Genomic DNA, 12761 nt, shown 5'->3' with positions numbered 1-12761 from the left:
TAGTCCTTTATGTAGGTGATGCCCCCTCCGGCCCCCAAAAAAAAAAAAAAAACCCAAAACCATTGCAGTTTAGTTGATTCTGACTTACAGCGACCCTATAGGACAGGGTAGAGCTGCCCCATAGGGTTTTCAAGGAGGAGCTGATGGATTCGAACTGCCGACCTTTTGGTTAGCAGGCTGAGCTCTTAACTACTGCGTCACCAGGGCTCCAGGTAGGTGATAGTCCTTAGATTTGTCTCACATGTCACTTGTGTGTGTATATATATATTTTTATTTTTGTATTTATCTAAACATAGGTAGGTATCTTCCCTTTCATCTATGGTAATGTAAGAGGTGGGTTTTTTTTCTTTTTTACTATTAAATACTCAGTGTGAGATGGGTATTGATACATTGATTCTCTCATTAAAACAAAAATGTTTGTTGCCAATTACCTGGATGTTCAAAATGAAGTTTTTCTTGGCTTGAATAACTACATAGTTCTATTTTTTACCTCTCTTTCAGTATGTAATTTCAGGATACATTGCTTTACCTTGTTTTGATCTGCTGTTTAAATATGCTTGAGCTTAAGTTTTTTGCTCAATCTGAATTACTCATAGATAAATTTTTGCTTCTCATGCCAAAAATGAAAATATGTATTTTCTTTTCTCTTGTGACATACACATTTAAAATAAACTTTGTGAATAGCTTCACATACAAAAGTATTTAGAAGATTTTAAAGTTGTTTACAGTACAATTTTAGCTCTTAATTTTTTTTCAAGACACTTGTGATAATAGCTTGGCTATATATTGATGTATAGCTTGAATCTTAATAAAACAGTCCATTCTGTCTTGTAGAATCCAAGAATTATGTCAATTGATATTTTTAGTGTGGAATTTATATTCATAAAAGCAGTCACTTGCAGAAATTATTTTGGCTAGCTGCCTCTTAAAGGATGCTCTGCAGAATTCCCTCTTCACTGTGGCCTCATGATCAAGTTACCGAGTCTCCCCACAGAAGTAGTGTCTCCTTAGCTTTCAAGAAACGGCTTTATTTTAAAATATTTTCAGGTAATTGGAGTAATTTTTCCTTGGAAGCTACATTGATGTAAAATACCTTGAATAAGAACAACTTGACCTTCCTTTAGAAGCAGGTTTTACTACAAAAAATTCATACTTTACAATACCTTTCATAAAGTCATTCACATCCATTATCAAAATATAATTTGGTCAAAACAGACGTAGTTAATACATGTGGTTATGAGTGGGGGGGTGGGGTGGGGGGTGGGGAGTGAAATAAAATCCCAAATTATTTGAATGGTTGATTTTGATGAAAAGTTTGTAATATTTTCCCCAATTTGAGATGGTTCAGGGAAGCATCAGTGTATAAATGTTTTTTTTTTTTCTTTTTTTTTTTTCTTTTCCTGTTTATCAGCCATTTGCTCAAGATGGTATACCAGATGGACTTCAGGGCTACAGCTGCAGCTTCTGTGTTAAAATAAATCTAGCCTTTTAGCTTTTCCTGGTTCATCTTCAGGAATGACACATATTCACTTAATACTATTATTCATCTATGTATTGAAAACTTGTCCAGATTATTAATGACCTGGTTACAAAAGTATGCCAAGCCCCCATCCATGAATGAAAATTTTGTCTTGTTTTTAGTTAATAATTGTTCTGATTGAAGCTGCAGAATTTTGATGGGGGAGGAGCAGTGTATTAAAAACTGACCCATAACCTACAATTTCATAGATAACAGCTGCCCTAAGAGGTAGGCTGTGGTGATAGCAGATCTCAAATGCTAAATTGACTTCCCAGTTCTATTTTAATCAGAATGGTATTGATCTCAGAATCTCATACGTAATATGTAGTATTTAATGATTCTAAAAGCCTTTAAGGAAAAATACAGCATTATCCCTCTGTTTTAAAGTAACAGTGAAAATTCTCTCAAGCACACTTTTATTCCCGGATGAATTAAACATGTCAGATGACTGAATCTCCACCTTCTGTTCTTAATTGTGTTGACAAGGTTTAAAGACTTAGGGGGGAAGGAGGGTAGGTGTGACTTAGCCAGTTTGTTACGTGGTATGTTACCTCCATGTTAACTGGTTGCTTAAAACGTGAGATTCAAGAAATAAGTGCCTCTGTAGAAGTGAGTTTTTTATTTAGTTGCTTCTGATTTAATTTAACATATATTGTTTTATGTGTGTATGTATGTCATGTATGCATACATGAAATGTATATAATTTTTTAACTCAGCTTCTCGTGCTTGGTGTTCTCAGATTTATAATAAAATGCTGTTTATATGCTTATAAAGGTTTTACTAGATTGAGAGGTCACACCTAGTCTTGTTCAGACAAAGCATTACATGTTCTGTCTTACTCCCTGGATACATGACATCTTAAAATAGAATTATACTTTGGAACCAGAAAAGCTCAGTGATTCCAACTCTTAATGATATAGTTTGAATTCAGCAAACTCATGCACCTCATTTGTTCACAGCACAGTTCTAGACTGTGATGGGTAATTAAAAGACTCTAGTGTTGGGCATGTTTTATGCAGAATACATTTGTTTCACGTGGAATTTGCTCTTCTAACAAAACCCAGACACCCTCAGTGGTTTTTACAAACTCACGGCCTCTGTGTGCTTTGCATGCTCCCCTCTGCGCTGTTAGCAGCACTGCCCCGCCTCCCGGAATGGCATGCACCCTCTCTCGCTGTTACTCACACCTGGACAGGAGTCAGAGTCCCAGGGAGAGGCACCTTGTAGTAGAAGAAACCTTACTTGGGCCTTAGGTACTATTTTAGTTTTAACAGAACTTTTTGAAGAAAAAATACTAAAGAATAACTAGTTAATGATAGTGACTGGTGGGAAGCCACAAACTAAACTAGTTGCTCCTTTAATGGGGGAAGTAGACGCGCTCCAATAGTTAGAGATTTCAATAACAGCCTACACATAGTTCACTGGAAATGCCACCATGGGTGTGAGGTGTCCTAGAAGCCTGGCGATTACTTCCAAAAGATCACAGCCCTCGAAAACCATGCAGAGCACAGTTCTACTCTGACACACGTGGTCGCCGTGAGCCAGAATCAACTCCACAGCAACTGTGGTTTGGATTTTTTGTTTAGAGATCCCTGCTAGTCAAGGGATTAGGGGTCAGCACGTAGGAACCCTTTCACACTGGTACCTTAAAGAGGGTAACTGATCTACATCGAGACCGCAGACTTGAGTTAATTGTACTGTGAAGCTACTTAGAAGTTTTTGCACATGTAAAATGCCTCCTGCTTAGGTCTTGGGGAGGTAACTAGTATGGGGCATGTCTTGTAGAAAGACTCCCTTGTCTTACTAGAGCACTTAGATCTTAAAACGTGACAGTATTGATGACTTGTTTTGCCTCCTTGTGAACAGATTCCTCTGCCTTTTAAACTCTCATAACCCCAGGGGATAGGCAGCCCTTCCGGTAAGTTTCTCTCATGTGTGTGGCTTTAGGGCCCATTTAATTCCCTTCTGCAGTGATCCAGTCTCTGGCTTTTAAAAACTTAGGTAAAACCTTTTCCACAGTTTCGGACTGCTTGGTCACAAATAGTTTTTTCATGTAGTTTAAGAATCTTGTTGAAAGATTTCAGGGGTCTTTGAGATTACAGACGCAGCCCTGCTCGGCTGTCCCAGCTCCGAAGAGGGCAGACCTGCTGGCCCCAGCCCACCCCCCAGAGCCTCCTCCCTGAGGTCAAGAATGGGATGGGTTTCCTGGCCAGAGGCGGGGCCTCTTGCTTTTCTCATGGCTGATGGTAGGCAGTGGTCGCGCCTGGCTGTGACTCCATCTCTGGAGGTTTTATTTTAAGCTAACTAGGTAGTTCTTCATAATAAACAGTATATAATGTGTATTAAAATCTAATCAATCAATGCCTGTTTTAGCAATGAAACTGAAAGGCAAGAACACTATGAAATTGACATATTAAGTAACCTGGAAATGTTTAATGTTTCCATTTAACTATGGAAGTCCATAGAAGACAAGAACATTCTTTTCTAAAATGTAAATAGAATCAAATTTGGTAACTTAAAAGACACTGCTTTTCTGAAATGGCTATGTGCAACACCTTAGGAGCGACGTGGTGGCTTTAAAGAACTCCTTCGGCAGTGGCAATAGATAGGTGTGTGTGGACACGGATAGAGGAGACTGCCGCAAGGTAATGTGATTTTTGTTGTGGGAGGGGGCACGGTTCATCCTAAGTGTTCTTCACATTGAGAGGCAGTTTTAATTTGGTTCATAAAATACAATTTTCAAAAGTAAATGATTGCAACCTTAGTGCTACCATCTAATTGCACACTTCCAACTTATGGGTGCCAGCAATAAAAGAAAATTAAGATCCTACCCTGGAGGAGTCATTGGTATAAAATAGTATGACTCACGATTCTGGGACGCTAGAATATCTGCGGTTTATGGGGATAGTGGGTTACAAAGATTGGTGTATCTATGGAGACAGGTAACGAAGTTCTATGTTTACATCAACGTACTTCCCACATTAAAGAGTTTTTTGACTGCTAGAATGTGAAACTTTTGGTCTGTTTCAATTTTATCCTGCATTGTTAATGAGAAGTTTTGTTACCAGACTTAACAAAGGCGCATCTACTAACGAGCGGTTTCAGGGAAGTCACAGAATCCTAGTGCACTGAGTAGTACTAGTTACGGTTAGATTAATGTTTGCTTTACTTGGCCCAAAGGTCCCTTTTTGCCCCGGCTCTTTTTGCCCCCCTAGTGGCAGATATGCCCCCATTTTACACTCCATTTTGTAGCCAGTCTTACCGAGATTACAGGATTGTGATTCTTCTGATTTTATTGTTGGATGCTTTATTTTTAATGATTTTTGTTTGCTGTGGGTCCCGTCCCCCGCCCCACCCCACCCCACCCCGCTGGTGAGTGCACTTCCTTCATAACAGGTACTTAGGGGGCGCTGGGCTTTGAGAATGATGGAAAGATAAACAGCCTAGCTTTGGGGAAGTTTTTGTTTTTAATTTCCTTCACATCTTACCTGTCCGTTTTTCTGCCTGCTTTTCAGAAGTTGTCAAATAAATCCATACCAGACCAAGACCCATTGCTGTTGAGTATATTCCAACTCTTAGCGACCCTATAGGACAGAGTAGAACTGCCCCATAGGGTTTTTCCAAGGAGCAACTGGTGGATTCGAACTGCCAGCCTTTTGATTAGCAGCCGACCTCTTAACCACTGTGCCACCAGGGCTCCAAATATACCTGTAGTTGCCAGATTTCCCAAGGAAAATTGCCATCTGAATTTCAAGACAAAATCAGACATACCTCGTATACAGATAACGTAAAGCTATGGAGATTGTATTTCCAGCGAAGTTTTTTGTTTTTTTTTTTACCAATTACATTTGTGGATTTGGTGTAACAGTCTGCAACAATTCTCAGTGCAAGGAAAAATCATTGCCTTGTTTGGCTCAGCAGGCTTTGTAGAATGTAGTTTCAGAGTCTGAGGGTTTAAAACCTGACCCCATTACTGGCTGCAAATTACTCGATCTGCCTGTTTTCCCTACAAACCCTAAAGGTTGGGGGAATTTAGTCATCGTCCCTGAAACACTGAAGGGAATCAGCCTGGCCTTCCGCCAGCCCTACTCCACCTCCCCCCACCCCACCTTTTTTTAAGATGCCTTGTTTATCACTGATTTCTTCAATGCCGATCCTGTTTCCTAGTGAAGATCTGTAGAGCTTTTCCATCACTGGTTTTGGGCCCGTGGACTGTTTTGTTCTCCAGGGCTGTGGAGCATTAAGAAAAGTTAATGAGCATGAAAGACTCAGATCCACGTTTTCATGCCTCCGGTTTTAAAGGAACTGTATTTGGAGAGGAAACCCTGTTGGCGCAGTCGTTAAGAGCTATATCTGCTAACCAAGAGGTTGGCAGTTCAAATCGCCAGGTGCCCCTTGGAAACCCTATGGGGCAGTTCAAATCCGCCAGGTGCCCCTTGGTAAACCCTATGGGGCAGTTCTACTCTGTCCTATAATGTCTGAGCCGGAATCGACTGGATGGCAACAGGTTTTTTATATTTGGAGAACGCTCGACCTCACACCTGTGCAGACTTCTGTTTTTTCCCCAACGTCACAAGTCACACTCCTGTTTCTACTTCTCCTGATCGCTCAGAAATGGGGTTTCTCGTTCAATAACAACACTGCATTATTAGCACCTTGGTGTCTGCACAGTTTGGGGAATAATCTGGAACTGCTATTATTCTCATTTCTGTAATGAAAGTCATTCATGCGCCACTAAGATTAGAACTAATTAAAGCTGCAAAGGTCAGTTCTCCCGAGTTTGAAAATGTTTATTTGAAGGGAATATTTGGCACTGAAGCTGGTCACTTTTTTCCTTGTGCATGTCTTTGACCCAGAAATAATTCTGGGTATTTATGTGAGTAAAGAATCAGAAATGCACACAAAGGTGCATTTATAAGTGTTAGTTACAGAGTTCATGATACGAAAAGAAGTGACCCAGACAGCAAGGGGGGGTTCAGTAAATTACAGCTATAAGTAGATTATTATTCAACTGTAAAGATGTTTCTGAAATTAATTGATGTGGGAATGCATTCATGCCATGTTAATAAAAGAAGGTACAATAATTTTGTGATCAATGTTTGTTTAAATATATGCTTATTAAGACTAGAAGAGCAGACATCAGATGAGAGTGGTTTACCCTTGAGTGATGATGTCTGGTGGTTTGGGGCAAAAGTGGTTTTTGTTTTTGCGTGGAGTATTATTACTTGGAGGAAAAGTGCTTAGATACACACATTCGCTTCCTTCCAGAATACGAAGAACGATGGTCAGAAATGTGTATATCCAGCTTCAGCTTCAAGTTTCTTGAACTAAGACTTTTTAATATTTTCAGTTTTATTGTATTTTGGTGTTCACATAAGTCAAATGCCACTGTCAGATAATATTGACAAACCTGTCTTGAATCTTGGCCTTTACTGTATTTTTTTGTGGATAAAATTTGTTAATTTTTTCAAAATATGAAGATTGTCTCTAATGTGAAGAGTTGTCTTGGTGTACTTCTGTGAAGCATCTGAAGGAACGTTTCTGGACACAGTGTAAAGTATGCTACATTTGAGAAAAGTGCTTAGGCTGTAGGATATGTCTGTCGGCTATGTAATAGTGCTTTGTATTCCTGAAATAACAGTCTTAAAAAGAGATTTTTTTAATCAAGTAAATCAGAATAGGTATCTGAAATTCCATGACTTCGTCGAAACTTTGCAAACTTCAAGAAATATTTTTATTGTCGAGAAGTTTCTCAGTAGTGTACCAAGTTCATTGGTATCTGTAGATTTTTAGATTATTTGACTGTTTTAAAGTACTCAGTGATTTGACAGCAGGAGAAGAAAAGCGTTTGTCTTAAAGTCTTTTTGTACGTACAAGGGAATCTAAAACAGCCTTTGTTTCTGCGCAGCTCATAGCTCGGGTCTCTGCATGCCTCTAGTGAACGGCGAGGCCGAAGACGATGCGGACAAAATGCACGTTGATAGAGAGTTCGCTGCTGTAACAGGTGGGAGTGGACAATTTCCTGGTAACTGCAACAACAATCAGATGGTCGAAGACAAACAACGGGAGAGTTGTTCTCTTGGACCAAAAGAAATAGAAATATATACTGTTTCGGCAATGCAAACCCCTTGTCGTTGCAAGAACCAGTATGCCTATTATTTCTAACATAAGTTTCTCGAAAGCTTTTCTTTGCACTTTGTTGTCCAGTGTCTTTAAAGATTGTTATACTATCATTTGCCTATCTTGGACGAGTTTGTAGATTCAAGGATAAGTGGTTTGGGTGCATTCTATGAATAAGAAAAATCTAAGTGCAATCTTCCTATTTTGGTTTGAGGCTTTTGCTTAATGTGCCTTGCTTATTTCTTATGAGGTTTCTACATTTTTTTAATTTTCTGATGTATGACCTTCGGGTGAATGTACCAAACATGCTGTTACTTGCATTTTCAGAACAACAGATAGCAAGGCCAAGCAGCTGCAAACGTTAAGAACTCGGAAAAGTGGTTTTGATTTGTAACCCAAATACGCCGGTAGAGTCTTTACCGAAAAGTCTTGGGTGCTGTGGTTTCTGTGGTGCTCAGAATAAGTCTGTTAAAATGCTCTACGCCGTGTTTCACAAAGCACACATTTTAGTATGTAAAATTTTTAGTATATGAAAACAGTTGACAGTCATTTTCAATTTTTAAAAGGCAAAAGGCTCAGTTCCTTCTAGCTTTTAGAGTATCTAAAAAGTATCCATTTGGTTAATACTTTTTTCTACTATCTGTTTTATTTAGATGACCAAGAAAACATTTTAGCCAATTCTCTTCATGTGTTAATATATTTTGAAAATATATAGATTAAGATTATATATGATGCTGTATTAAGAAATAGATCATTTGTTATTAAGTTGCATTATTATATTTTTTTATGCTAAGTTCTTCACTGGGGATAAAAGATTATGCATGTTGCTTCCCAAATGTATATGCAAATATCATTTCTGTTCACTAAAATGAAAGTGTACATCTTTTTAGAAACTATAGGGTCGTTATGTGTACAGTTACCTTGCCGTAAATAATTAAATGAAATGGGTAGATTTTCCAAGGGGAATTCTGTTTGGCTAGTACATTTAAAACAATAGATTTTCCGTAGTCAGGGTCTATATGACCTTATCTAAAGATAAATAAAAGAACCCAGTGGTGCAATGATTAAGCACTCGCCTGCTAACCTAAAGGTTGGCGGTTTGAATCCACGTAGCTGCTTCATGGGAGAAAGATCTGGTGGTCTGCTTCCATAAAGATTACAGGCAGGTAACCCTATGGGGCAGTCCTCTGTCACACTGAGGTCGCTATGAGTTGAAAATCAACTCAACGGCACAAAACAACAAAAACAAACAACAAAACTCATAAAGCCAGCTTTAAAAAAAAAAAAAAGCATTGTTACATGCTTTGAAAAGTGAGAGGCAATCATCCTTTAGTCTCTAAATATTAATTCCCAGGGATTTCAGGTTCAATTAAAGACCCTGGTTGAACATAAATATTGAAAAAGTCACGTTGTATTTCATGCCACATTCATCCCATATAACACGTGCCAAATAAGCAATGCCTTTCTTTTTCATCATTTTGACTTAAAATACTGTCTGACTGAGTAAACAAAATTTATCACATCGCTAAAGATTACTATATAAATATTCCCCAAAATAATTTATTTCCTTTGTTTTTATTTCATATTTAATCTTTGAAGCACCTCTTCTCTAGTCCTTAGTTTTAACTAAATATGAAAGCTATCATTTTATTTGAAAAAAGAATCCATTATCCTCTGAAGAATTTATAGCAGTTATTAAAATGTAATTATTGCTTATATTGCCAAAATAGTGAAATATTTAAAAGATGTTTTGTTCTTGAACAGCCATGATTGTTTTGTTGCCAGAAAGCAGACGGACAGGACACAGAAATCTATTATCCGCGTGCAAATCAGAGGAATTGCAGGAGGTGAAACTGAAAATTAGATGTGTGTGACGTACTAGGGTAGCCGGATGTGTATAGAATGTGGCTTTCTTCCAGGTTACTAGAATTGAGCTCTTTTGTATCTAGTGTCATGCCTCGCATTAATAGAGCAGAGCATTGGGGTGATCTTTTGACCGTTCTCTACACTGTTCCACAAACTCCTGTGAACATGGATGTTATTAATTCTTGAGTTCCAGTATACAGAAGAATAACTTGTAATTGCCAATCCCAGCATGCTTGTGCATTTTGTAATTGACTTTTTTCCTTAAGACATCTTGATCCTACTGGATGTCTATATATGCATATTACACTGTCAACATTTTTCCCAACATAAGTGGTTTTTCAGAGTAACCTAATAAAGTGAAATCTTGGATATCATAGTCATTTTAATAGCTGAATTCATAAGAAACTATTCACAACCGTGCTGTTGGGACAAGATGGTGTGCATGAGACCGACTGGCATTCCGAGTGCCTCTCTGCAGTTGCTGGTTTCCCCTGTACTCTGCCAACGCTGTTATGTGACATTTCGCACAAGTACTATGTAGATCTGAGTGTTAGCAAGAAAAAAAATGGTTCCTTTTAATATTCCTATTCATGCCTTTCTAATTTGTGAGGAAAGCTTTTAAAAAGCGTTATATGGAGCTGCCTTACATTAGCTTGAAGAACTTCCTTAATTCACCTGCGTTATTTACCTTTTTTTTTCCCCTAAGAGCTGGAGAGGTTTTATATTTTATTTTAACCCTTTGTGAGGAAGAAAAAACCCTTGCATTCAGTTCTGATGGACTTTTTCAGGTGTGACTTTAAAAATTGCTCTCAGAAAGTAGTCTTAAAATGAGAACAGGTTTTTGATGCCTTTCCAGTACTGTTGGTATTGTTCATCCATGCATTATATTTGTCAACTTACGTTAAAATTTGGTTATCCAATGCTACCGAAATTCATAAAATTTTCGTATCTCACCAGGCCAATACTACTGTTTTGTTTTATTTTGAAAGCTACCTATATATGCACTGTTTTTACTTTGGAAAAGGAACTGGTTTGTTTTTAAAAAAAAAAAAAAGAAGAAAAGAAATCCTTTAGAATTGTAGCAGCAGTGAAGCATTTTATAGTTTCTTCTCTCCCATTGGTTCTGAATTTTGGTGACAGGTGTATTTCTTAATGCAGATATGAAAAACAGTAGCTCCGTATCGAATACGTTGACAAATGGATGTATCATCAATGGACATTTGGACTTCCCCTCCACGACACAGCTCAGTGGGATGGAAGACAGAAATGACCAGTGCTTAACAGGATCTAATGGCATTAGCGATGGACTGGTTCCTGGACCGCCGTGTGGGGGCGTTAATAGCCCCGAGGAGCCAGAGAGGACTGTGAGCGGTAACTCTGATCTCTGCGGTTCTCTGCATCTCAACGGTAGTCCAAGCAGCTGCATAGCTAGTCGGCCCTCCTGGGCGGACGATATTGAGGAGAATCTGCATTACGGACATTACCACGGATTTGGGGACACTGCGGAAAGCATCCCTGAGCTTAACAGTGTCATAGAGCATTCCAATTCTGTTAGAGTGGAGGAGAGATATGACAGCGCCATCTTGGGTACAATGCACCTTTATCATGGCTCTTAGAAATTTCTGGCCCGTCTTTGATCTGAAATGCATTAATCCTGCCTGTCAACCAACTCAAAATGTTAATGTAGCATTAACGTGAAGGAATGCCACAACTTGTACTTTTTCTTTTAATGTACTTTACTGACAAAGGAACCTTTTATTGAACAGTTTCCTACTTAGTCCTAGTTAGTGCAGGAGTAGGGCTTACCGAGTATGGAGGTGTATATACAGTGGGACATCAGTAGGGCTTACCTAGTACAGAGGTGCATACACAGTGGGACATCAGCCCTTTTATAAGATGCACTCTTGGAATTTAGTTTTTCTGTCACCAAACTCAATATTTCCTTTTAATACCGTCACCAGAAATTGTTATATTTCCTTTTGTCGGATTAAATTATACCTGTTCAAGGTAAACTAGGAGGCAGTAAATGAGGTGCCTGGTAAATTTATTCACATGTACATCGGTTCGCAGAGCTTGCCTTTACTATTTCCTGTTGGGTTCTTGACAGAGCGCAGCTGTTTCCCTACGCAGGCTACAGCCTTACAGCGGATTTCTTGCAGTGATTTGTATGAAGAGAAGAAGTTGTCTTTCTCAATGTCATTAGATGCTACCTTTGTAACTTGCCATGTGGTGAAGATTTTAGTTGTAAACACACACCGTGGATTGGGGTATAAATGGTCTCCCCAAATGATGTGAAGTAGATCACTGCCTTGTGTTTCACTGAAAACAGGCCAGCCTGGAACTTTTGATTTATTGTATTTTTATTCTGCATTTCCTACTTGGTCTCTGGAGTTTTTACCACAGATAACAGTTTCCTTGACATGTAGTAGAAATCACTATTTGCAGGAACTGTCAGGTGAAAATATTTAACTATTTTGACTTCTATTTTCTTTCTTCCTTAGTTTTACTTTTTGGGGGTTTTCTGCTTTAAAATATATACTGCTATGTATATCCAGTTAAGTGAGAGAATTTTTAATCTCGCTCAATAAAACTGCATTAAGTTTATGGTTTTATAGATGTTAATTTTGTTTAGACAACTTAGTGGTTACACTGTGCAAATATTGTAATAGATTTTTACTTTTCTGATTTTTGTAATAAAAACTGGTAAAGATAGATAAAATGTCAAAGGGATAAACCAAATGTTCGAAGAGTGTTACTAACATTTTGTTTTAAAACTGTCCTTTACAAGTTGAATAAAAGACTCTTACATTCAGTTAGCTCCTGGGGTGTAGTTCCTTTTGGGGGAAGGGTGGTGGTTGCAATGGATGAGATGGGAAGGGAGATGGAATTTTTGTATTGCATTTTGCTTGTAAGATTTTCCTTTTTTAAAATTCTCTCTCTGTAAAATTTCTGATGCTTTGATTTGTTAATACAGTGAAACCTGTGAGAGCCGGAACTCGACCGGACTGCCTTGTTTTTCCAGGTCTCTCAAGTTTTCTGCCTTTGACAGGGTACAGCCTTTCCACTTCAAGTAGATCTTTTATCCATGCATGATTTTATAACACCATCTGTTAGCTATTTGGAAAATATTATTTAACTGAAGTCTGCAGATCTTCCAAATGTTGATACGTTTCATTATTTCATATTTTCTACTCACATTAATACAACTAAGATCTCATAAAAGTCAGAAGATATCAAGCTCATGGTAGTGGATACA

The 12761-nt window shown here is 38.3% G+C and overlaps 1 protein-coding gene across 2 annotated transcripts in view; it reads left to right on the top strand.

The window, feature by feature from the left end:
* Positions 1-12239, top strand: part of ANKRD10 (ankyrin repeat domain 10) — a 38037-nt gene extending 25798 nt beyond the window's left edge. For both annotated transcript variants that reach the window (XM_023737401.1, XM_023737400.1), the window contains 2 exons: positions 7428-7523; positions 10664-12239. In XM_023737401.1, the coding sequence (XP_023593169.1) occupies positions 7428-7523; positions 10664-11121 (554 nt within the window). In that variant the 3' untranslated portion in view covers positions 11122-12239. The remainder of the gene's footprint in view (positions 1-7427; positions 7524-10663) is intronic.
* The last annotated feature ends 522 nt before the right edge of the window (positions 12240-12761 follow it).

Source organism: Trichechus manatus, unplaced genomic scaffold, assembly GCF_000243295.1.
Source record: "Trichechus manatus latirostris isolate Lorelei unplaced genomic scaffold, TriManLat1.0 scaffold00102, whole genome shotgun sequence".
Taxonomy (NCBI): Eukaryota; Metazoa; Chordata; class Mammalia; order Sirenia; family Trichechidae; genus Trichechus; species Trichechus manatus.
Note: the sequence above shows the minus strand (reverse complement) of the source record. Positions and strands in the feature narration are given on the sequence as shown.